Source organism: Prinia subflava, chromosome 24, assembly GCF_021018805.1.
Source record: "Prinia subflava isolate CZ2003 ecotype Zambia chromosome 24, Cam_Psub_1.2, whole genome shotgun sequence".
NCBI lineage: Eukaryota > Metazoa > Chordata > Aves > Passeriformes > Cisticolidae > Prinia > Prinia subflava.
In genome coordinates, this window is record NC_086270.1 from 3,943,788 (window position 1) to 3,969,773 (window position 25,986).

The following is a 25,986-nucleotide window of genomic DNA, read 5'->3' on the forward strand; positions in this document are numbered from 1 at the left end:
GCCACCAGAGCAGGACCTTGAATGTGCACACAGCAGCGTGCAGGAGCCAGGAATGCACACAGCAGTGCCATGGCCCTGCACAGAGGCACCCCACGGGCTGTGCCCACCCTGCCACGGGAGCAGCACCCACGGGAGCCCAGCCACTGTGCCAGGGGGGCCTGGAGCAGGCAAATCCAGAGGAAGTCACGGCAGCTGTTAGCAAATGTAAAGGCTCTGTGGAAAATAGTTTCATATGTTAGGGGATAAATGGCTCCCTGACTGATAAACATGAGTAAAGAGCACGCAGCACGTCAGGAAGGCTGCCAAGAGGGACCACGGATATCCTGGCTGGAGGCTGCAGAAATGTCTACCCTTGGAATGTCTGCCCTTGGAATGTGGTGGCACGGGCAGGCAGTGCATCCTGCAGGGCAGGGAGGCTGCTCTGCACCGCAGGGGGATCCAGACAGCCCCACAGCCAGCCTGGAAGCACAGAGAGGTGCCCAGAGAGGACTGCCTGCCTGGACAGACAGCAAGCACGGACAGATGGACACCCCCAGCCCCAGGAACTCACTGCAGCCACCCAGCAGGAGGAGGGAGATGCTGTTGCTGTGCCACAGGCACAGGGCTGATGCTGGGCTGTGGTTTGGGAAGGCAGGCAGGAGCACTGAGGAAATTGCCCATCCCCAGAACGGGATTAGGGGCAAGGCAGGGCTGAGCAGAGCCCAGCACCAGCTCAGCGCTCTGCCCTGCCTGTGCCTGCTGCTCGAGAGACACACCAGAGCAAGCGTCACGAAAATGGTTTATTGTATAAAGCTGTAGGAAATACAGAGGACGCTGAGGTTTAGGACAATTCCTTCTGGAGATGGCTCCAAGCTCCTCTCATAATAGCAAACACACAAACTCTGATTCGCTGTCATCAAAGCTTCCAAACAAGGATTCAACAAGGATCTGAACACAGAGCAATAACACTTCAACATGCATAACATTTTCTGTTCCTAAGTGAAGCCCGGGTGGGGGGCTAGCCCCTTCATCCTGTAGTTGTGTACAAAATGATGGATATTCATGACAAATGAGTACAAAAGGGAAAAAACCCTACAAGAACAGGTTCTCAGAAAAGCATGTGGCTGACTAAGCAGGAAAGCAGGGTTGGCACAAGTGGCCCAGCGAGACAGAAGCAGAAGGGGGCAGAGACAAGGCAGGCACTGAGAGGGGCCTTAGCCCAGGGCCAGCTCAGCCATTGGGCAGGGATTGCTCAAGGCCTCACGTGAGTCTGGGATGGCTCCAGACACCCTATTCTGCAGTTAGGGCCAACTGGGACCTGGGCAATGCAAAGTCCTCCCCCCACAGGTGCCACCTTTGCTTTGCTTCTTGTTTGGGACACAGGGAAGGATGAGCGTGGCTGGAAGGAGCCACCACCCCCTGCCTACCACTGGGGACACAGGCAGCCCTGGAGTAGCAGGTTGTGGACATCCTGCTGCCCCCTCAGCTGCTCTCTGTGCTGGAGCCTGTGGTCCTGCAGACCCTCCCAGCAGTTACTGATCACAGGCACAGTGTGTGGGCAATGCTCCCTTCCCTGAATTAACAGAGGTCTCTGGTGTTGCCAGTGCTGCTGGCAGCTGGGCTCTGCATAGCAGTGCCTGGGCCATGGATCCTCATGAGAGGGATGGAGAAGGAATAAAGCCCTGAGTGCTCTCAGCCTTCAGCATGCCCTTCTCTAGGGCTCAGCCAGATGGATCTCAGCATCAGCAGGCTCCAGCTCAGCCAGCCCAGCCATGGGAGGTCACAGCACTGGGTGGGCAGAATGCCCCGTACCTACGAGTGACCTGAACTCCTCATTCACAGCTCAGAGAGCTCCTCCATGGAGGTGCTGAGCAAAGGGGCTGGGGCTGCAGAGAGTGAGGTGCTACAGGATTGCAGAGGTGGATCCCATCTGACAGGATGTATGCTCTTCTCCTGGCCCCACTCCAGCCTGGTGTCCCCAAACCTCCAGAACAGAAGACAGTGCCCTTCATTCCCGGGCCAGCTGTGCACATGGGAAGGCTGTGCAAAGCCAGCTGTGACACAGGCCAGCATGGCCAAGCTGCACGGCCCCCAGACACTGCCTTGTGTCACCTAGACACTGCCTTGTGTCACCTAGAGCGAGGGAAGCAGTGGAGAAAGAAGAGAAGCCCGAGCTGTGCCAAGGGGTGAGTACATGCTTGCCAGCGTGCAGGTCCTGCAGCCCAGTCCTGAAGCCACTCCTGCCCTTTGCTCAGCTGGGGGCCTGGGCTCGTGCCTGGTTAGACTGGAAGCGAAAAGAAAGAGTAAATAATGGAGGGGGGGTATCAAAGCTCCTTTTTCAGCTTTATTTAGCTTTGACTGCACAGAGCCATAGCACAGCGTACTCTAGCCTTCAGGGAGGGGGCGCGGGACCCCCCTGAACACACGGGGTCAGCCCCCACCTCCTGTGCCTTGTGCTCTGCCCCAAAACGCTGCGGGGAGCGTGGCACAAAGGCCCTGAGGACGAGGGGGAGGCCCTGCCCTCGGGGGCTCATAGGTCGCTGCTGCAGTCACGGCACAGGATCTCGTCCTTGTCGGGGATGAAGCCCTTCCCCACCAGCGAGGCGCCGCAGCGCGCGCAGTTGAAGCAGTTGTGGTGCCAGTGGCGGTCCTCGAAGGAGACGTATTTGCCACCTCCAAAACCTGTGAGGGGGACAGAGGGCAATGTCAGAGCCTCTGGGGAAATTGGGATGAGCTTCCTGAGCAGAGCGAGCCCTGCTCATCTCCAGGTCGGGTCTTCATGTGTGGCACCAGTGGCGGCACCTGGAACACACCCTGGGATCAAAGAGATGTGAAATGCAAATCTCCACTCTGGTGGGGGAAAAGCACTAAAACTGCTTCAGAGCAGACTCTGCAGGGTTGGCAGATTTGGGGCAGAATCACGATTTTCTCCCCTAGGAGGAGCAGGGAGAGGAGCTGCACTATCACAGTGGATGAAGGCAGACAGAACTACTCAAATCCTGGGAAGAGCCATCCTGCCACCAGCTCAGGCCCAGGCTCCTGCAGGGGCTCCACAGGAGCTTCCTTTCTCTGCTGGCACTTGTTGGACTGGTGAGCTGTGACCCTCTTCTCCCCAGGACTGCAACGGACTGATAAGGACCAGAGGGGAAGTGGGTGCCTGGGAGCTGTCCTCAGCCAGAAGCATCCTCTGAGTCACCAGCTGATTCACAGCTTCTCCTGCCTTCCCAGCAGCAAGAACCTGGGAGCTGCAAGGGGGAAGGTCAAGTGGGGGAGGGCAGGAAGGAAGGCAAACTCTCTTAGGGGGCTCTGCAGAAGAGGATCCCTTACTTCCCCTGCCTTAGGTGCAGACTCCCCTGCTCCAGGTGCTGCTCTAGGCTTTCCCTGTGAACAACCTTTGCACAGGACATGGCAATCAGTATCAAAAAAGGCAAGCTGGAGACACGAGATCATGCTTTGAGGGGACATTTTGGAGCCTTTACCTGTGGGTAGAGGGGATTCCTCCCACAGGACACAGTTCACCACCGTGAAAGATGCAAAGGGACAGAAGCAGCCCCAGGACCACGTCACCACGGGGATCCTTGGAGATCTGCTCACCTGTGATGGGCTTTGTGCAGGCACTGCACTTCTTGGCATAGAGGTTCCCAAAGCACTTGATGCAGTACGGGTTGTCATCCTGGGAGGTGAACTGCTGCCCGGCCAAGGGGGTCTTGCAGCCCGTGCACACAAAGCACTCCTTGTGCCAGGGCTCATCCCGGTAGGTCACTCCTCCCTTGGTGAGGGTCTGCAGGAGGGGAGCACACGCTGGTGACACACAGCAAAGAGCCCATCTGGGCTGCTGGCACCTGAGCCCTCCTCTGACAGGGGCAGGGAGCTGCTGTCCCTGCAGCAGAGCTGTCAGGGCTGTCGGGACACACGTACCTTTTTGCAGCGAGTGCAGCGAGGAGCGAACTTGCTCTCGTAGCAGGGGACACAGTAATAATCCTGCTTGTCTGGGATGAAGGACCGGGAGCCGATGGGCTGCTGGCAGCTGCTGCAGATGAAGCAGTGTTCGTGCCAGGTCTGCCCGTTGTACTCCAGCTTACGGGAGCCTGCAAAGAGAGCCCTGCAGTGACACAAGGGAGCAGCACACGTGCACACAGGGACAGGGGGGCTGGCAGGATGAACTGGGCAGGTCCTGCACACCTGGCTCTGTGCTTCCCCTCCTCGTGGCAGTTCAAGACCGTGGGTAGCTGGAGAGAGGGCCTCAGGCCCAGAGCACAGCCACAGGGGGAGGGCTGCAGGAACATGTCCCCAGCACTGGCACAAAGGCCACGGCAGAGATGCCTGACGTAACCTACATCTGAGGATGGTGCCAAAATAGCCACGTAAAGACACACACGCCTTTGCCTCAGGCCTTCTCCAGAGACACTCACACATCATCTTCAGTCATTCTGCCTCTTCTTGTCAGCACACAGCAGAAAATGCCCAGGAAACCCTTTGTTATCTCCTCCCTCATTCACTTCCCCATGAAAAAGGGGAACATGTGGTGATCACAGCTTGCTGTCTTGCTGGACAGGCAAAGCACCCCAGCCCTCTCCATGCAGCAACAGGAGGGCAGGAAAACAGAGCCTCAACTCTCCCCCGTGCTGCTCTCATGCTGGACCTGCAGCCCCAACTGACACCAAGGGACCGGGAGCAGACTGCAACGCTGGGCTCCGCCCGCTCCTACCTGGCATGACGGTCTTCTCGCAGGCGATGCATTTGGAGGAGAACTCGCTGCAGTAGCAGTCGTTGCACAGCAGCTCCTTGCCCTGGCAGGTGAAGGGCTCGTCGGCCAGGGAGCGGTCGCAGCGGAAGCAGCGGAAGCAGTGCTCGTGGTAGTGGCGGTCCTCGTAGTACAGCTCCTGCGAGTACAGCCAGCATGAGGAGTGAAAGAAATCTTCCTTTTAACCCCTCCGAGGTTCCAATGCTAGCTCAGGCCTTAGAAGGCTTTGGAGGAATATTTCATGGACAGGATAAAGGATTCCAAAAGAGGCTCTGACCCTCAGTTGCAGTTAAGATGTTTATTCCAGGTGGTGTCCAGAGGGAAAGAGGGCGTGCACAGGGGAACAGGGTCTTTTCTTAGCTCCTGCCAGAGAGGGGCAGTTTGGGACACAGCTAATAGGGTCAGAAAGGGGACGAAGGGTTAAACTACATGATTGCAAGCTCTAGGGGTCCCTGAGGGGAGAGAAACCATTCCCACAGGGGAATGTAACAGAGGAGGGCACCACAGACCCTGGGAGCTGACCTGCCTGTCTGCAGGGCCCCTACTCACCCTGCAGTCGTGGCCGATGAGCTCCTTGCACTCGTCGCAGGTGTTGGCGAAGTGCGCGTCGTAGCAGGGGATGCAGTAGGGGCCGTTGTCCATCTGGATGTACTTGCGCCCGTACAGGGACTCCTTGCAGTTGTCACAGTCGAAGCACTCTGTCATGGTGACGGTCTGAGGGGCTCCTTCACCTGCTGGGATCAGGGCAGTGGGGGTCACTGTCAGCTCAGGCTGTCCGAGGTGTCCCTGTGCAGCCCTGCCACCTCCAGAGGCCGAGGGCCACAGTCCCTGCACTGAGGGACAGCTGCTGTCAGCACAGGGGACACACCCACGCTGTGCCCCTGCTCTGGGGCTGCATGCACTGCCCTAAGAGCCTGCAGACATCAGGGCCTGCAATGAACCTTGCTTCAGGCTGTCAACTCCACTTTGGCACCCCTCAGAAAACCTGGACATGTCAGCGTGCAGCTAAGCTCCTCACTCTTTGCTACCTTCCTGGGAAGTGTAAAATAAAAAGGGAGAAATTTCCTGCATGGAAAGTTTTGGTTTGGCACCAAAGCCATGCACATGCCACGTGGCTGTGTGTCCACTGTGAGGTCTGAGAGCCAGGCACCCTGAGGGAGATCTGTCAGCCCAGCTGCCCTGCATGGTCTGCAGCAGGATTCCTCTCCAGGGCTGGAAGCTCTGCCTGAGGGGCTGCTAGCAGCTCAAACCCTGGAACTTCTCCGGAGGTTTAAAGCAGCTGCTCCATGGGGAAGCAGGAATTGGGCATTCTGCACTGTGCCTTGGCTGTGGAGCCTCGTCCCAGCAAACTTCTGCATGTGTTGCTCCAACTACAAACACTCTCCAGGGAGAAGCTGTAGGGGCAGATGGGTGCTCCACAAGCACCTGTTGGGGCTTGGCATGAAGGAGACCTGACACCTCTCCTTGCTCCTTATCTCCCTCACAGACAACAGGTTTGTGGAACTCTTTTGCTTTCTTTGGAGCATTAACTGTAGAACAAGAGTATCTTCCTCCTCTTTAGTTTAGCCTGGTTATTCCTAAACATGGATTTTTCCACTTGCAAAATCACACCCTTCTTTAACCCAGGGTGCTGTCAAGTGTAGACAAGCCCACTGAGTTACACGGGAGCTGTCAGCTGCAGACCTCCACTGCAGTGTTCTGTAGAACCCACCCACTTCAGAAAGAGCAATTACAGCCCAATCTGCAGTTAAACATTTAATGGTCAGGGAGCTCCCTACCAGCCCCTGCACCCCCTCCCTGGCCTGGCTGTAGGTTGGGAGGCAGGAGCTGATCCAGACAGCTCTGACTCACAGCCCAGAGCTCCCCAGGGCTATTCTTGGCCAAGCCACACAGCTCCCAGCTGTTGTCAAGCCTGGTATGTGCCGATAGGACTGATGGAGAATAAATGCAGCGCTCCCACATGGCTACGTGACCAACCGAGGGGAAACAAAGTCCCTTTTCAGACACGACTGTCACCAGCTGCCACCCATCCACTGCCCGCCCCGTGCCCTCCAGCGTGTGTGGCCGTGGCCGTGGGAGCAGCTCCACGGCGTGTCCCTGCCAGCAGCACAGGCTTTGGGCCACGCCAAGCCTCCCCCAGAGCCCCAGGCAGCAGCTCTGTGTCCAGGCAATGTCCAGGCTGCTCCTGCACACGAGGCAGGCACGTGGTGCTGAACTGGACCTGCTGCCCCAGCTTGTGCTGGCCCCCACAGTGTCCCTCCCCTCTGGGGCACCCCTGAGGTGTTTCATGAGTGAGGAGCAGCTCTCCTGACCTCCTCACAGCTCCTGGCTGCTTCTCACCCACTGCTGCCTTCTCTGCCACTTGCATTCGCTCCCTGAAGCTACCTGGGACCTTTCTCTCTGGCAAAGAATTAAACGAAATTTCCAACCCTCCTCCCAGCCCTGGTGCAGGGAACTTTCCAAGGTGTGTCTGTAATAAGAGGACCTCTAATGAGCACTCCTGGCCTGGGAGCTGAGGCATTGCCAGAGCAGGGAACTTCCATGTTTCTCAGTGGGCTGCACTTCAGCTCTGTGGTCCAATAATACAGGCTCAGAGGACATTAGAAAACACAGAGGAAGAAAAAACCTGAATGAAGAAGGCTGGGGTTTTACCACTGATGAGGAGTAAGCCTCCTGAGCACCACTACCCTGACCCTGATGCTGTCAGAAGGGGAAGTGAAAAACAAACCCTCCAGGAATGACATACCAAGGAGTAGCAGTGGGGCAGGTCTGCCCCCACTTTGAGTATTTTCTCCCCCAAGTCTCTGTGCTGTGAGCTGAGTGCTGCTCCCCAGGCCCGGCAGCCTCACGTGGCCAAGGCTGCAGACAGCGCACACTGAACAGACTTTGTGCTGCCTTTTCAACAGAACAAGAACAGGCCCAGGAAGTTTGCTCAGGCTTATTTGTGTTAGATAAGCTGTTTGCTCCCTTTGTTCTGCTCTCACATGCAGAGCTGGGCAGGGGCCTGGGAGCCTGGGCAGCGCCAAAGCAAACGCAGCATCCTCATCCCTGAGATGTGGAGCTGTGAGACAGAGCACACTGGGACAAAAGAAATGGAGTAAAGAAATAGCAGAAAAGCCCACAATTCTCACTGTGATTGTAATGATGAACCTGGGAATTGCCTTCCTCATGAAGGAAAGAGGCAGAGTTTTAAAATGCATTAAAAACCCCTTTAATGGAGGCTCAGACATAGCAGGTACAACGCAGGCAATGCTCCTGTGCCAACGAGCATGTGCTCATCCTTTGCACCACCCTGTAAACATCAGCTGTGCCTTGGGTGTGCTGGGCTGATGTCAGGAACGCCTTCAAATGCTAACCAAGGTGTTGCCCTCTAATGATGGGATTGCAGTTCAAACAGGGTGTTTGCCCCTTGCCAGATGGCTCCGGCCGGGGGACAGGGCTTGCTGCAGCAGGTCCCTTGTGCAGGGATGGAGCTGCATGTGGGATATTGCTCAGCTGTCTCCTAGCTGTTGGAGGGCAAAAATAAACACAGATATATGCCTGCCAGCTGCCTCCTCTTTCCCTCTGAAAGATGTAGTTGTGCTCGTGGAGCAAAGGAAGTTCAGCTCCTCTCCTGTGCCCGTGAACAAACAGCTTTAGGAACAAGAGCTCTGCTCACAAACAGCATTCAAAGTGCTCCACGATGCAAATCTGATCAGTCTGGAGCAGAGCTCAGAATAGCCTCATGTATGGGAAAGGTCAGCGATTTGTCAAGGAAGCACAGCAAAGTCCACTTTCTAATTAGAGAGTAACATGCACCCAACACCAGCCTGGTGTCATTGTCCAAAGCCATGGCTTAGCAACAGCCCCAGGAGATCATTACATTAATTTTAGCACCAATAAAACGGGGATTTGTTATGCAAAGGAGGCAATACAGAGTAGGGCCTGAGCCACACAATCCCAGAAGAGTTTAACTGGCCTTTTGAGAGGTTCCTCCTGCAATGAACTCCTTAGGTGCCTGTCTTGTGTGTGTGTGTGTGGTGAACTTGTAACCCCATGTAACTTCACACCAGTTTGTTGTTTGCTGTCAGCTCTCAACCAGCTGCTCCACAGAGTCACCCTAGAGTAATCCACGGGGCTATTCCTAGGGAAACGCTTCATCTTTCCAGGACACAGGAAAAGACCTGCTTTTGACTGTCTGTCAGGTCGCTGCCTATTCTCACCTCCCCAGGGCTGTCTGAGCATAAATATAAGCAGTTGCAGTTCACACCTAAACAGACACACAGAAGAGAAAAGCACGACCTCGCTGGGGCAGGCAGGAATTCCCCATGTAAGGATGAAACCCTCCAGGGACATGGCTTTGAAAGACAGTCCTCAAAGCACTCCAAGGTCAGCAGAGGAGAAGAACACTTTTTGTTCCTGCAAGCTTTCCAGAACCATTATGGGTCCTGGAATCTGCATGAAATTGTTTCTGCCTGGGGCCGACCCTAAAAGGCAAAGCAGCTGCCTGCCCTGAGGAGCAGCTCCAGCCCCTCGTTGTGCTGGGAGTGCTTTCATTCCACATTTCCTGACACCACTCCTGGGGATCTGCACGGGGTCACTGTGCACCCTGGCCCCAGGCTTTTTTTGGGGGTAGGGGCCAGCTCCCTGGGGTGCTCTGTGGGCTGTTCCACACCTCCTCACGCTGCTCCCTACCTGTACCCTGTCACTCCCAAGGCCACCAGCACTGCTGCACACCTGGGGCATCCCCGGGGCTGAGAGAGGAGAGCTTGAGGCAGCTGGGGAGAGGTCCCAGTGCTCCCTCAGGGTGACCCAGCCTGCAAGGAGCACCCTTGGGAGCAGAGTTGCATCAAACCTTCACCCAGCACCAGTGAGTCACTTCCTGCCCTCAGCTCTCCAAGCTGCCTGCCAGCCCCAGCCTTCCCTGGAACAGCTCTGAAATCTCGAGGAGGAAGGAGGCCTCCAGCATGGCAAGGAGTGGATTCTTTGCAGGGACCAGCCCTTCCCCATGGCCAGCACAGCCAGAGGGTTCTGCAGGTCATTTCTCCAACACACAAGGAAGATTTGGTCCTTACAGCCAGCCTCAGAGGCAGGAGATGGGCAGATCAGCTGGGTGTACCAGAGGGTGCTGCAGGTCATTTCTCCAACACACAAGGAAGATTTGGTTCTTATAGCCAGCCTCAGAGGCAGGAGATGAGCAGATCAGCTGGGTGTGCAGCCTCCCTGCACCGCTGGGGTGTTGTGCTCATGCATGTGCATGCACCCAGCTCTGCTGAGCAAGCTGTGCCTCAGCCTTTCCCCCAAGCATGGGCAGGACACCCTCCTGCCCAGAGCAGTCACGGGCTGCTCCAGGCTCTGCGACAGATTGAGTAAAACGGCTGGCAGCACTGTGAAGAAATACCTTTAAATAAAATAACTTATTTAAATAAAATAACTTGCTGTCAGCAAGCTAAGCAGCTTCCTGAAAATGCCCGACTTTGTGAGGAAAAAGGAGCAGAACAGGTTAAAACTCAGGCAGCAGAATCTGACAAGCCACAAAGACCTAAAGACCTAAACTGCTGCATGATTTTAATACAGTCTCAGAATGCCAAAACAAGGGATTCCCATTGTTCAGAGGGATCTCTGAGGTGTCCCATCCAAAGAACAAAGGTGTACCACAGACTCCTCCTGACAGCTCTGCATATAGACAAAGGACAGTGCCAAAAGCACGACTAACCCACAAATGTCTGATTGTACTCTTAAACAGAACACAATCAGTCAGAACATCCTGCCTGCAATCCCCACCTGCCCGGAGGTGCCTGCAGGAAATGCAGCGCTGTTTGCACAGCCCTGGTGGAGGCATCACCCCGGGTCCAAGGTGAGCAAGGGCAAATTGTCACCACTGCTGTGCTGGGATTGTGAGGTAGAGGCACAAGAGACAATTCAGCCTTTGCTCTGGACTTACTTTCTTTAAGGAAAGCTAATTCTACCAGAAAGGAGCTGAAGAGTCCCTAATACGCAACCATAAAACTAAAAACTGTGCCTAGGAAAAAAAGGAGGGAATGGTTTCAGAGTTTAAAATTTTGTATTAAACATCTCTAGGGGTTAACTAACTATTTTGGGTTCTGAACAAAATCCTGGCCCTTCAGAGGTGCAGCTAACAGCAGTAAAACTGAGAACACGCAGAGCAGGCAGCCTATGTCATTCTGCTGACATTAAATCGGAATGTTTGCTCAAGAGATCAACTATTAATCTTATTCAAAATGAGCACAAAGTAAGCAAATTCCGTGCACTCAACAGGAAGTCAGGAATTGAAATAATTTGGGCACTTTGGACCCATCACATTCAAACAGACCATTAATTGATGGAGGAAGTCTGAGAGCACAAGAGCAAGACAGGAACACACCAGAAACTTCTGCTCAGCTCAACACAGACCTTCTGCCAGGCAGGTAAGAAACCCATGGCTTAAAAACATGCCAGGAGAGATCCTGGCTTGTTTCTGAGGAGGCTGCAGGGAAAAGAGACTCAGCCTGGCCCAAACTCCTTGTGCCAGGTACCTTCCCTGCCACGTGCCAGTGCCAAGCAGGGGACAGCAGGGGACAGCCACCACTGAGCAGGGGTTGGCTGAGGGCAGCAGCTGCACACATGGGCACGGTGGCCATAAGAGGAAGAAAGATGCTGAAGCCAAGTCTCAGGGAATGTGAGCGATCACAGGAGCTTTGGTGTGATCCGAGGAGCAAGAGCTGCACTCTGGGGAAAGGGCTGCTCCTGTCAGTTCTTAAAAAGGAGCCAGGGACAGGTGGGCAATTCCTCTCAATAAGCATGTTGGGAGCAGGTTACAATCCGGCATTGAAAGGTTAATTCTGGACTGAATTGGTTTATTCATAAAGTTTATGAACTTTATTGGTTTATAATTGGTAACCCACAGCCAGATAAATGCCTCGCTGCTTATCTAACTTAACAATCCGAGGATTCCTGGTAATTGTGTTCTCAAGATCTCTTTGCCCCACAAAATAAAGGTCATATTCAGTACAACAGAATTCAAACATGAAAGCGTGACAGGAAATGACTAAGTGCACACTGAGGCCAGTGCACCTTCATCTTGGATCAGCTCAGCACACAAGAATCTTGCAACTCAAACAGACATCACAGCCTATATGCAGAAAAAATAATCTGACTGCTCTAGCTGCTAGTTCTTGGGGCCTGTGCATCTCAGTGTGGATATTACTGCACGATAATGTAATTCCGCTCTATTTCCCTGAAGTTCTCTCACAAGTGAATCCTTACTTACGCTGTAGTTTGCACTTTTCCTTCCCTTAGAGACAGATGCTTTTTAAATTCAGGCTGAAGCCATTCTTATTTCTGAGTTGATATATAAGTTAGTATTTACAAAGCTATTTGCAGTCCTTAATAAAATATACTTATGGGATTATGCCTCTGTTTTGCCCAAAAAGGCAATCCTGCAGCACTGGATGCTGCTCCAGTGATCGTGATTTTTGCTCACGTGCTGAAAACCAACCTGTACAATTTGAGCCCTGTCCCCTATTCTGTCTCCCCAGCAAGCCTGAAAGCTCTTTTGCTGATTAAGGCTCTGCTCAGCTTCATGTTTATTTTCAATAAACAAAGCAACTTTGACTTCCAGTAGCAGAAAAAGACACATCTCCCCGACATGCTTTATTTAATGCACGCCTATTACTTAAAGGGCAAAGTGAATTGTTTCACCAAATTTGGTCAAAATACTCCGTCTTCCGATTTGATTATTTTGCCTCCCAAACACAAGTATTCGCAGTTGTTTTCTCACATGTAAGTAGATTTAGTGATGGAGAGAGGTGAAGTGCATCTGAGGCCGAGTTTGTGATTTTTGGGGTTCTCCAAAATCCACGGAGAGGAGAAAGCCGGGGAGGTGACAGGAGACTCTGCAGTGACACTTGTGCACTCCCTGTGTCCCCTCCACCTGCGCTGGCTCCTGGCCCAAGGAACACGGCCAGTCCCCCTATAAAGAGCTTTTTACAGCTGCTGGTGTCCCTTGTGAGCAAAGGCAATGCCAGCCCTGCAGCATGCCAGCAGCTTCTAAATCTGGGGAAGGACTGAATGCTGGCAAAGACGAATTGTCTCGTGTTACCGGCCCGGGAAGGGCTTGATGGTTCTCCGAAACAAAAACGAGAATCATTTTGTTACCCGGGAGATGCGGCGTGTGCCAGCTGCGAGCCCCCTGTGCCAGGGCAGCGCTCTCAAGGGCAGCACAGCGAGGAAAAGTGAGGGATGGAGTGGCTGAGAGGGGAAGAAAACACCTTTTAGCCACTGCCTTGCCAGCCTGGAAGTGAAACAAGGTCCCTTTGGTGACTGAAGTCTTCTCTGCCAGGTGATCTGGTCAGCACGTGTCATTTACTTTCACTATATAGATCTGATTATCTTCAAACCGTTCTCACCTTTAAATCACTCTTAAGTACTGCGAACTTTAAACAATAGAAGCCATCAGTTGCGTATTTCACATTGTCACGTATTTCACACAGAATCTCTACAAAGGAACTCCTTGCCACTACTAAAAAGGAATTTGCAGGATGCAACACGCGCTGCTGTTTCTGCTGTGCAGTGACAGTCTGTGGTGGCAAACTGTGCCACATACAAAAGACTATGTGGAAACAGCTATTTTAAGGGACACCAATCCTCACAAAATGTATGAGTGCCTTTATATCATACAGCTACACATGGAGTTTCCAACCCCATGCCCCTGCCCGCTGGACATGTTTATCTCAGAACGGGACACATGTAAACATGTGAACTGACTGTGCCTAAAAACTCAGAAAGAGAGGAAAAGTTGTTCCTTTACAGAAAAAAACCCCACATGAACAGAAAAGAAGTAACAACATCAAGAGTACCTGATCGAGGTCTGTGGCTTCTTTACAGAACCTCATTCTCTCATTCCCATCTAGATTTACAAGGAAACCTACATGCAACACATTTCTCACAGATTAAAAAGGATCACAAAACCAGAATTTTCACTAACAGAGGCTCCTCTCTTGGCAGTTTTCAGCTGAAGCCCACGAAGAGCTGCTGTCCCAGCCCTTGAAGCAGCAGATGTGAAGCAATGCCTCAGTTTCTTTGCTGCAGGGAAGGCGCTGCACACTCATTGATGCTGATGGAAGTTGGGAAAAAGTTCCCAAAGCTGTTCACAAGCTCAAGCAGCCCGAGGATCAGGGGCTTCACTGCAATGCCAACAACCTTCCCTCTGTTCTCAAACTGATCAGAAGAAAAGTTCTGATTTACGAGCTATTTGTCCCAAACTGGCAAACCCTGGAGATAAAAGCTCAGCCCAACTCGGTTACCTTGCATTGCTGGAATCGATGGAGCAGGAGGAATTCAGCTGTGCCAGGGTGCTCCTCTAGCCCCCACCTCACCGGAGGCTGCAGCAGGTGCCACCAGCCAGACACTCTCAGGAGTAAATCATCACTTCACCAGCAAACACTCAAGTGCTTGTCCACCAACAAAAGCAGTCACATCATAAACCAAGGGTGACATCAGCACAGGGATTGTATTTCCAAAAGGGGTTTAAATGTCATTACTTGTGACTAGAAATTGGACACTTGCAATGAGTTACTCTAAATTTTCACAGGAGATGTGATTCCAGCTTTGTGTAGACATATTTCACTTCCAAAGCCTTTCTATTGCTCAATGTCATGATGACAGGAAAAAAACCCAAAGAGAAGAAGCAAAACTCCTAATATAAAGTGAAAAACTCATGAATATCATTATTAGCCTGACTTCCCAAGCCAGGTGCTAACAAGGTGAGCAGAACCTGGATTGTCACTTGAAAGGGTCAGTGTGGCTCAGTGTGATTATTCAAGGTCTCTGCATTGCCTTCTCCCATTCTTATTCAAAGATCTGCTCTACATCTTCTTCTAAAATTAAAACTCAAAGCTGTCAAGGACCTGAGAGCATTATTTCATCACCCTGTGGTTGCTGCTGTTTCACATGGCATCGAGCACAACAAAATCTGTGCACCTTCACCAACCTGACGTGCAGTTATGATTTCCCACACTCAGCTCTGGGCTCTCCAAAAGCAACACATCCAAGACTTCTACACATGCACATTGGGCCAGATTTAATCTTTCTGTGAGTTATATGGTGTTTGCATAAGGTTGAGAAATAGCAGAAATAAAACTTCTCTTGGCTGAGATAGATGCAAAACACGCTGTGCACTTTTTGCTTTTAATGACTCTTGGTGAGTACCACTACTGGTCTGTGTGTTCCAGAATGTTCTGAGTTAGGCACACAGCAATTTTCTTGATCTGAACTGTTCACTGAGTTTAAAGGAGCCACTGAAATGCCTTTAGATTTAAATGATGACTTTTCTTTTCGAAAATGTCCATGTGCCAAGGAAAGAGGCAGAGAATAACTAATCCAAATTTAAGGAAACAAACTAAAGATTCACCTGGGAAGCACTTTAGCTTCCTGACTCTCTACTGCCAGGAACACAAACATATATGATGATCCAGTGCAAGATCATTAATGCAAAAAGTCCTCAGTTTTCACAGAGCTGACATCCCACACCTCTCATTGGATTGTGGCTTCCTCAATTCCCTAACAGCTGTCAGCAGCAAAAACATTATTTACCCTTGTAATACCTGCAGGTCAGGGAGTAACGCTATCTCCCTCCTGGGATTTGCACCTCAGAGGGTTCTGGCACTAGGCAAGGCCTGTAGAACTAAAAATGGAACCAAGATTCAAGTTCCATCTTTCTTCTCCTTCCGAGATGCAGCACGTACCCCTGTCAGTGGAAACTGTGACACCCACCTGCATCTGTGGATTGCACAGCCCTGACTCTGTCAGGAGCAGGAGAAAAGGGAGGAGGAGAAGGAAGAGAAGGACGTGGTCTTTGAGGTCCCTTCCAACCCTGTAAAGACAGACACAGAGCTGTGCTGTCCCAGAGCACAGCTAATCCAGAGACCAGATTCTCACCCATGCCTCTCCCAGCTGCTGTTTGAGCTTGGGGGTTTAGCAGTGAGCAGGCTGAGCTGGCAGGCAGAACTGGAACAGGGCAGCACCAGTAATTTATACCAGTTCCAAATGGGTTTGTTTTTAAGAAAGGAAAAAGCCACGTTTTCCTTAAATGAGGGTAGTGGGATTCCAAGGCGAGGTCAAAAGCCTGGCAAAAGTCAGGAGTTTAGGCTGGTGCTGGGGCTCATGATGCTGACAAACACAGTCCTTGCACTCAGGGACAGCTTAGGACCTATGGTTTTTGTTGCTATTCTTTTTTTTGTTGTTGTTGTTTCCCATCCTGAGCAATATCCAGGAACAGTGCCCTCAGGTGTGGACCTCAGAGAGGAATTTTTGTCTTCAACCGTGCTGAAGGTTAGGCCTTTCAGGTGTGTATTTTATAGGATTCCCTTTCTTTTGTTTCATTAGAAGAACTGCAAAAAGACATTTCTTACAAGAAGCCTGGTTGTGTATGATCTGCAGCCACACAGACCTGAACCACAACAGAAATCACCCCTGACACACTCACGTGAGGGAAATCTTGTGGGCTTGTGGATCATTCAAGAAATAAGGTTGCTTTACAGCTACAGGAACAACACATGGCCAGAATGAGTTCTAAATGGATAAGATACAGGCTGAAAATGAACTGCTCAAACAAAAAATTGTTTTTACAGTTTGTATTTTATATTAAAAAACCTCCTTCAGACCTTAAGAGGCAGAGCTGAGCCTAGAAAGGATTTTTATGGCTAAACCTGAAAGCAGGGATCTAGAACAGAACTAGTGCATTACATCTCAAACCTTGATCCTGGGTTCTGCCTCAGCAGCTGGGATTATTTCTCCAGTTAAGCAAATTCCTGTTTCTGAAACGCACTCTGATATTTAAATAAACTTGGAGAAGATGCTGAGTAGTCACTCTGCTTCAGAGATAACAAGATCAGAACTGTATTGTTTGATGGATTTCTAAGAGAACACTTGAAATTTGGGCAAACAAATTTAAAATATCAAGGTCATATTTACATTCCAGGGTAATAATTAAATACTTAATATTTTGTGGTTCCACTATTCTAGGTTTTTCTACACACCAAAATATTTAGTCTTGTGAAAAACCATCTGCAGCAGCTGGAAGACATTCATCTGGCCTGCCAGGATTAATTAGTTTAAAAATACATAAATAAAGTGTTCATTTTATTTCCAAAAAGCTGCTGCTCTTGGTTCTTTTAGGGTGCTGGTGATTAATGCTTATGGAAGGTTCTCAAAAAGAGGTATCAGATGCCAGTTTCACAAATATCTGTTAAGTAAAGCAAGGGCTGTGTTTAGGTTAAAGCTCTTCTGGACCAGCCCAAGTCATTATTCACAGCAATACGAACACGAGCTTGCAAACACTTCAATTCCTATTTTTAGTCTTTCTCCTATGCTCTTAAACACACAAGGCTGAAATCTGCTTTTAAAAACTGGTGAAAAGAAGTTTCTCTTCAGGACTGGGGTCCAGATACCCGTGTTTAAGAATTACAAGACCTAATTCTCCAAGCATCTCTTTTCTCTCCAAGAAGTTCCTGCATAATCTTAATAACGCTTTTCAAAGTCAAGTAAACAAGACACACAGCAGAAACTGTAAAAAAGGGTTGAATTTGGCTTAGTATCCATAGGGAACACTTCTCTGGCCAGCAGCTTGCAAAGGGTTATTTCTTGGCTCATCATTTTTGTTTTGCTGGAAGATGCTGAGGTTTTAGTGAAGTTTCTGCAGAGCATGCAACAGCGTTCAACATTTTTTGCTCAGCTAATGAGTTAAGTCATTGCAGCTCTCCAATGGCTTGAAGATTATGGGTGTAGGAAAAGGGAATGTTCAGAGAGGAAAACTTTTGAGCAGTCACCACTAAACTGTGGTTAAAACAGACACCAATGACTCCGTTCAGCTCCCAAACCTCAGACAGTTTCCATTTTCTCAATAACAAAGCATTTTTGTGGAATGAGGTAACAGCCTCCATCTGCCAGGTCGACATCTCCACTAGGATTTCTCAAGAGTGTGGCTGACGAGGGCTGGCCAGCAGAGCTGGCGTGGCTGAGAGGCAGGACAGTCCCTTTTGCCTGGACAGGGACAGACTGCCATGGACAGACGTGGAGAGGAGCCTCAGTGGCACCATCACACAAACTCTCCTGGGAGCTTGACTCACAAGCAGTCTGCAGCAAGCTCCACACACTGCACAGCCAAGAAAAGGTCAGGAAAAGGGTTGGGACTTGTCACCACGGATGGCCAGGGACAGGCAGGAGGGAGCAGAATGGTGCCACAGGTCCAGCAGCCCGTGGTGGGTGGGTGGGTGATGAGCAGGGAGTGTGGTTTAGAAGCAAACACAGTGCAGGCACTGCCAGGGCACAGACACCCTGAGGACAGCCCTGCCTGTGCCACTGGCCACTCAGGCTGCCACACACCCTCCTACACCTGAAATGCTAAATAGCTGAGGCAGAGCAGTTACAGCCTCAAAACACAGCCTGAGAGAGGGTTTGGGGTTGTTCTTTCCTTATTTCTTTATTTTGGCAGCCTGTATTTTGACCTCTCAGTTCCAGGGATGCTCAGCACCCAATCATTTTTTGTATTTCAGGTGAAGCCAGCTCAGTTCTTCTGAAAAGCAGACCTTCATTTAGATCCAGATGAAGCTTCCAGCTCCTGTCAGGACCTCCTCATCTGACTCTTGTCTCCCTGTCAGTGGCCAGTCACTCTGCTCCTCTGCAATTTTGAGACTCTCCGCTCCAGATTCAATCAATCCCCCCACATCTGGTTCTCCCATTTAAAGCCAGGCAATTTTCCAGTTGGTTTTCTGATGGCCTTTGCATTCCTGTACCACTTCCTCCTGAAGTTTAGAAAATGTTAACACTAACCTCCTCTCTCTCTTGTGCAATTCCAGCTGTGTGCCCACGTGGATGCCCGGTGAGTGGCACCTTCCTTCCTGGCCACGACGAAGCATTTCCCAAGCCCGTTTTCTTCTTTCGTGCTGCTGTCAAATCTCAAAAAACCAAACTGCAAATACTACCCCTTCTACAAGGTCAGCCAAAGAGGACTTCCATCAGGGATGAGCTTTGCTGGAGAAGGCTCCCTGGGGATTATCAGAATAGTACAGTCAAGCCCAGATGGCCACAACGTGCTGAGCACATTTCCCGCAAACACAGCAGCGAGGCAGAGGCCTCCACAAATCAAAGTCCACCCTGATTTCTGCCATCTGCTGAGCACTGAAGGCCAGGCTGAGGCCTTTGGGAAAGGTCAGGATAGTCTTACAGGCTCTCAAGATACTGCTTTTGTTCTCACTATTTGCTTCTCAATTCCTTCGTTAGAAGATACGAATCTCTCTGTAAGGCACTTACTTGGAGCCAAGACTTTAGATATTATTGCAAAACATATGCTTAAAAGAGACTGGAAATTATGTTGGCAGCGTTACAGAGGGGAGCAAAGCACAGCTTTGGGTCAAAACAAACAAAAAAAAATGTAAGCTAGTAAGCAATTCCCATGCAATAGTTTAGGAGAGCCAGCAAAAGCTTCTTCTAGAAAGAAAACAATGCTGTGAGAACGAAGCTAACGAGAGCTGGCTCTTGGAAAAATAAAACAGCTAGTAATGAGCCAACAGCACATATCCAAGAGAATCCTTCTGGGAAACCAACCCAAGCCATTACACTGGAAAGCCCTGAGGGACTAGGGACCTTGAGGCTAAAAGCTGGCAAATTGCTTCATCAGTTAAGGTTGGTCTCAATGTTTCCTACTGTGTAAAAATAATTTGTTTTAGCCTACAGGTCTCTGCAGAGCACTGGGTAAATTCAGGATACTTCCTTTGGGAAGGAAAAGGCAGTGTCTGGCAGAGCCCTGCCCAGTGGGATATTTTCAGGGGTTTCCCACCATCACTGACAGCCCTCCAGCCCCAGGCTGGCCCAGCACACTCAGGCCATTGGCTCTGCTGAATTCCTCAGCAGCTGCTGCAGTGCCTTGGGCACCACACATCCACTACTGGGATGGGAACATCCCCTGAGCTGCTCTGGTCAACGTTACAGCACCAGGATCAATGTGCCTCTGCAAAACCCCCTGCTGGAGGCTCATTCACCCAAAACGGATGCAGTCCATGATCCTGATACACTTTGTTTTCCAGAGCGATAAGGAGGAGACCTCGCTCTCTCTTTCAGAGATTAGCCCATACACCCACCAGGATCTAGGTGCTGACACAAAGGCAAGGTCTGTCTTTGCAGCCCACTGGTTCATTGGCAGCCACAGGACCATACCAAGAGCACAAGACAATGAATGTGTGCTCCAGCCGTGCTTCTGCGTCAGCACAGAAAATCCCCGCCTTGGCAGGGATGTCAAGGTGCTGTCTAATGACTTTCTTTCTCTTCCAGCTCCTCTGATTCACGTTGCCACCTTCCTTGCAAGTGACCTAAATAACATGTTCAGGCAGCACTGGAAGTGTTTCCATCTCACACTGCAAGAACAGTGAGATCTTCGCATCTGGAAAGGGAATTTCACAGGGAAGTTGCACTGTGGTGAATTAACAGCGTCCTTCCCCAGAAAGGAACAGAAGCACCCTGTCTTATCCCATCAGGGAGACTTCCTGGCTGCAGGAGAACAAAGGTTGCCCAGGAGCAGGGAAAACACACACTAAGTCTGTGCCCAAGCCCCAGCAGAGCTGAACAATGTGGGCAGATTACTCAGTTACCTCATTTCCAGGTGTGCTGTCAGCGTGAGCCATGACTGGCTTGGCATGAAAGAAGTAAAACTGTTCCTAGATCTGGGCTTAGTCTGCATAATTTATGGTAATTATTGCTCAGTAGCCATTAATCCTTTAATGCCACAACACACTCTCAGCCCTCAGTTCTCTCTAACCTTGTGGCCATCAGAGACCATTCCACTGCAGAAGGGGCTGAAAAGGAGCACATGGAAAAGCAAAGAAAGCCACTGTAGAAGGACTCCAGCCCTCTCCTGACACACAGTGAGTGCCTGTGCTGGTCACACACAGGCACTTAAACCGGCCTTATCCCAATTCCAGCCCTCTTCCCTGCAGCACCATCTGCAACCCAGGTGTCCAACAGCTCTGCATCACAGGAATACAGGGCAATCCCATCCCTGTCACTCCACTCTGATACTCTGCCAGCTCCTTCTTCCCTTCACTGTAAGCTGAGGCACTTCCAAGAGCCACACAAATATCTCCTGTCCTTCCAACCCCTAGCAGACTGTGGATCTCAGTGTTACCTTATGGCAGTGGCCCTCACAGGCTGTGTGCTGAGGAACTGAAAAAGCCAATTGAAAACGCATTTATTGCCAACAAGGACTGTGTGGAAATACAGAAGAGCATTCTGAAGCTGCCACAGCGCTTTCAGGTGAGGAAGTGCTCACCTGGGGCTGCTGCACCACACCTTGCAAGGCAGGCACTAGAGCCTCAGCAGCCTAACAGATGCTTTTCTTATTCTGAAGATACACATGAATACAGATACAGTTCCCCTATTGCAATAGAAAGGAAGTTATACTTGACCCATACCAACTCCTTTTCAGGTAATTGAGCTTCAAAACTTAGGCAGAAAAGCTGCCAGCAAAACTTGTGCCTCTTTGTGCTACAGTTAGATTGTAATAACTAGTCTGAATGTGTTATCTCTAGTTTTTATTAGCTCGTATTTACTTTGGCTGCACATCCAAGCAGTCATTTAAACAGGGTAAGAGAGGAAAATCTTGGACTCTCAACAATGGCCAAGCAGTTTAATCTACCACTGGGGACAAAGACTTGACTCCTACTGGCGTGTAGTGCTGGCAGGGTCAAGTGTAACATGTGCTGGAGGAAGCACTAGGGAAGCAGATCTCTGACTGTTCAAACAACACCAAGCATTTCCTTGAGCTATTCAGAGATCTCTTTGCCCCTCCTGTGCAGAGAAAACAGCTCCAGCTGTCCAGTCACCTGCGCTGGCTTCTCCACTCACTGGAGTCATGACATTGGGGCCGCCAACAGCTCCAGGTTGGATGCAGCACATTCCTCATTCCTCACAGCTCAGATGTTGAAAGCTAAGTTAGGAAGCAGTCAAGATCATGTCCTTGGCATCAGCACCAGGTTGGTGCTGGAAGATAATTTATATTCCTGAGCAGAACTGGCACTGGGCAGATTGGCCATAAACATCAACAAACTGCCCTGACACCCATCAGAAGGGTACAGAATTAATATCTATCCATGCTGCTAATTTAATATTTTTTAATATCTGGGAAGTTCAAAATACTTCACATAAAAGAACTCTGCCATTTGTAAGTGTGGGACGATCTACAGTAACATATTCAGAGGCAAATAAAAAATGAAATGTATTAATATTAACAATCAGATGACCACAGGCCAAATCAAGTCAAAGGGAGACTACACTAAGAACAAGAATGTAAATTTCAGGATTTTTATTCCATTGCTCTTTGGATTGTGTGCTAAGATATTACTAAATAATTCTTAGCTATTAATTTAGCACTAATGGATGTGTCCTTCTGATTCCTCCCAGAGTGTTATTCTCTGGGTGGGCCCCTGTGAGTAAGGGCAGAATCATTTGTTAAAATCGTTCTCCATTTAGCAAGTATCAACAAAGTGGTCACTCAGCAGAGGCAGTTCTGCTGGGGTGAAATACAGGAAGGTGGAAGCCATGTGCCATTCTGCAATTTCCCCTTTCCTTTCACACTCAGACCCTTGATATTTTCTTCGACAGGAAAACTGACATTCCCCTTCCGTGTAAACTGCTGACAATTGTGTTTTACACCTGGTAAAACCAGAGCAAAACGGAAGGAAGAGAAGAAACAAAGACCAAGGGCTTTTCTCACCAACTGCATCTCCAGAGAATGAAGGATTTTCCTTTCCCCACTTCAGAGCAGACAGAGCCCAGCAAACACACCCCAGCCTTGGTGGGAAATGCCCCCTCCTCACTGGCTGAGGGCAGTGCCCACGGCAGCAGCTTCCCAGAGAGCAGCCAAAAACCAAAACAGCCCCTGGAGCTTGGTCCTTCTGCCACAGCCTCGCTTTAAAAGTGACCCTAAAGCTCCTGGTTGTAGTAATCTGAAGATTAAATAGTACTGGTAAAGCTGCTCTGCCCCCTAACAACTGGTCCTCTCCCTTTCCTAACACAGCTGGTATTTAGGGTTATAGCCAGCCCCTCCTTTTGAAAAAAAACCCACCTTACTAAAATGCTTAAATTGATTTTGATGATAACACAAAGGCAAAATACTTTGAAGTTCTCTCTGAAATTTTCCAGTTTGGCCGTAGAAATTGCACCTATTTCGGCAGAAGCAAAGTCCCCTAAGGACTGAGGCACTTGCACTCTGAGAAAAACTGCAAATATTGGCAGCACCTCCCTGCCAGAGCACCTGGGCATGGGCAACCCGAGAGCAGCACATGTCAGCCAGGGATACCGAGCACTCAACACCAGAGGAGAAATCATCTCTTACTTGAGCAATTCAAAGGAATTACAGAGCTGTTAGTCCAGTTAAGAGGTTTGGCTTTTATTCAGAGCAGCCACCCCAGTTTTCTGGGTACCTTCTTTACCACACAAAAGGTGAAGCAGAGTGACAAGGTTTAACTCCTGTCTCTCTCCTGAGGTTATTGCTGCAACTGTGGCTCATCAGCCTCATGTAAGATACAGGCAGCAAAAATCCTACAGACATCAATGAGGATTCTGGTGTACCACCAAGAAAATCTTGTGCATCAGTGCTGCAATTACCATTAAAGTCCTTTTTAAGGGTGTTGGAAACACTTTGAGCGTTCAGAGTAATCAATTTTTTCCACCTTTCTGCTGGCATTTCGAGCACCAGCCAACCGTGTAACAGCAGAAACTCAGCTGCAATTAGGAACAGCAGAAAGCACCTTACCTCATCAGGCAAGCAACAGAGCAAGCAAGTCCTGGCTGGGAACAGAAACCAGTGCTTCCAAAGTCGGTGCACTGGGAATTTTGGTAACCTGCCTGCAGGGAAGTTTTTTCTGGCTCCATCAGTTAAGGGTTCACCTCAGTCTTGAAGCTGCTACGTTCAAAATCAGAAAAGAACGTGGCTAAACTCATACCCCTCAGAAATCAATTGACAAGCAGTGAATACTGCCTGCAGTCATACGAGACTGGTCCACTGCAGACAACACCCCATGTGTCATCAGGGACACCACGATGACTCCAGCCAGGAGAGACTCCTGCATTTCCCATTCGGGCTGTCCTGCTGCCAGCGGTGCTCTGAGACTGCAGGGCTGTCCCAGCACCTGCTCCAGAAGAAACCACAGCCCAGACCAGGAGCTGAGCTGAGGGCAGATGTGCTGCTGGAACAGCAGTGACCTCCTGTCCTGCCAAAGACTGCAGAACCACAGTGACCTTCAGCCCTCTACTCATTGCTCAGCTCTTCAGATGCAGGGGGAAAGCACAGATTTTACCCCAAAAAATCCAAGACAGAGAGACAGGGATGCTCCAGAAGCTGAGATCATGGAACACTTCACAGGGCCTCCTGATAGGGAATTCTGGCTCTTTCCAAACACTGCCCTGCCTTCAGTGTGTCCCACCAGTCCTTCTGCACACGTTTATGGAGTTCATATTCCAAAACACACCTCTTGCTGTGGAGCATCTGCTATAATTAGTGCCCACAACTAACCATATCACCTATATTTTTGTCTCTCATGCTATGCCACTAAATTTAAAAGTGTACAAAATTACAGACTGAGCTGGGTAAGAATAAGACTGCTGCTGACAATTCCATGCCTCAAAGGAAGTGGTCAGCAAGCAAAGCAAGGGAACAATACAGTCTCCATGTTAGGAAAAGGAAAGAGGACGGCACAAAAATAAGATAGGAGAAATGTCAGACTTCCTCTTTCCTCATGAAGTTAAACCACATACTGACAAAGCAAATCAGGGAGTTAAGGCAGTTCCAACACCTGGGCTGATAGGAGAGCCACGGATTTCTACTGCTTGGGAGAGGAGTCAGAAAAGTAAAAGGAATGTCCCTACACTCTTCCCTAGAAGCCAGTGCTGCCACCAGGATGCTGCTTCCAAAAGAGCTTCGCCTTTCCTCTGCTCCTAGGAATAGGTTTTCTACTTTGGAAAGATTCCTTTATCGTTCTCAAAACAGGGAAACACTAAACATAGCAAGTTCGGATTTAAGTAAAGAGACCTCAGTATCAAATTCTGCCCCCACAATCCTGGCACATGCCATCCGTCTGTGCTGCACGTCTGTGGAAATTCCTACCACCATGCTTCACCCAGGCTAACTGGAAAAAGTATCCAACATCCCCATGAGTTCTCAAAGAAAGTGTCAGCGGTTAAAGTAACCACAGGTACAGAACTGGAAACGGATAAAGAAAACAGTAAAAAGTTACCTGTGAGAAAATAAAACCTGAAATATAACTGTGTTGAGGAAAAAAAATATTTGAAAATATCCTGAGCTATTTTTTAAAGTGAGATCCAAACTGTGACTTCCGAGTCTTTGTCTAACACACACTCACACACACAAAGCGAGGCTTAGAGTCTTTTCCCAGAGCTACCCCGGGATTGTCTGAAAATCACTCCAGATGTGTTGAAAAATTTCCCGTGCCACATTTGAGCATTTGGTTATAGTTTACTCCCGGTTCTGCTGGTCGGGTAAAGTCTCAGTCCTCTTTTCATAAAACACCGCTCAAGCTCTCAACCTCGCAGCCTGGCGAGGGGGCACGGCCCAAAGACCGCGGTGTTCTCGGTTTGAGAAGCGGTGTGCGCCGTGCCGCCGGGCAGAGCTCCCGTCCCGACACCGCCACCGCGGCCCCGGCAGCGCCCCGGGGGATGCCCCGAGCCCACACGGACCGGGGACACCGTGCCTTCCCCCGAGCCCCCCGGGGCACCCCGCCACCGCCCGGCCCGCCACAGCGGACCACAGCGGGCCACAGCGGGCAGCGATTCCCGCCCCGGCCCGGCCCGGTCCGGCCCGACCCACCTGGTCCGCGTCCCGGCTCGGCGCTGCCGCTCTCGGTGCCCCGCCGCTGGGCAGACCCGGCTCAGCTCGGCGCTGCTCCCCGGAGCGGCGAGCGCGGAGCCCGGCCCGGGGCGGGGCCGGGGGCGGCCCGGGGCCGGGGCCCGCCCCGCACGGCGCTCGGGCGCCGCCGCCAGCAGCGTGGGCAGCGGGGCCGGTGGCGCCCGCGGTGCTCCCCGTGCGGCCGGCAGCGGGATCACCGGGATCAGCGGGATCAGCGGGATCAGCGGGATCAGCGGGATGAGCCCCGTCAGGACGCGGCGGCTCCGGCGCTTCGCCTCCCGCGGGCGGCAACGGGAGCTCCGCGGGAGGGCTCCGGGCGGCGCCGGAGGGAGCAGCGGCGGAGGGGCCGGCGGCGCTCGCCCCGTGGGGC

The 25,986-nt window shown here is 50.8% G+C and overlaps 1 protein-coding gene across 2 annotated transcripts; it reads right to left on the reverse strand.

Annotated features, from left to right (window-relative positions):
- Positions 1 to 761: 761 nt before the first annotated feature.
- On the reverse strand, positions 762 to 25,715 carry FHL3 (four and a half LIM domains 3). 2 transcript variants are annotated; one of them, XM_063418835.1, is made up of 6 exons: positions 25,578 to 25,715; positions 5,273 to 5,457; positions 4,688 to 4,862; positions 3,898 to 4,067; positions 3,574 to 3,760; positions 762 to 2,661 (listed from the first exon to the last, which is right to left on the reverse strand). In XM_063418835.1, the coding sequence occupies exons 2-6, from the start codon at positions 5,426 to 5,428 to the stop codon at positions 2,510 to 2,512; spliced, it is 840 nt and encodes a 279-aa protein (XP_063274905.1). In that variant the 5' UTR covers positions 5,429 to 5,457; positions 25,578 to 25,715; the 3' UTR covers positions 762 to 2,509. The 2 variants fall into 2 exon arrangements, with proteins under 2 accessions (XP_063274905.1, XP_063274906.1); XM_063418836.1 differs by having other exon boundaries at positions 5,273 to 5,454; positions 25,578 to 25,714.
- Positions 25,716 to 25,986: the final 271 nt, after the last annotated feature.

Bases quoted from the DNA above. Each gene is read 5' to 3' on its own strand.
- FHL3 (XM_063418835.1), bottom strand. From the start codon at position 5,428: ATGACAGAGTGCTTCGACTGTGACAACTGCAAGGAGTCCCTGTACGGG. The intron at 4,068-4,687 runs GTAGGAGCGGGC...CTCTCTTTGCAG, and splicing joins CGAGAAGACCGTCATGCCAG to GCTCCCGTAAGCTGGAGTAC. The intron at 3,761-3,897 runs GTACGTGTGTCC...CCCCTCCTGCAG, and splicing joins GCTGCACTCGCTGCAAAAAG to ACCCTCACCAAGGGAGGAGT.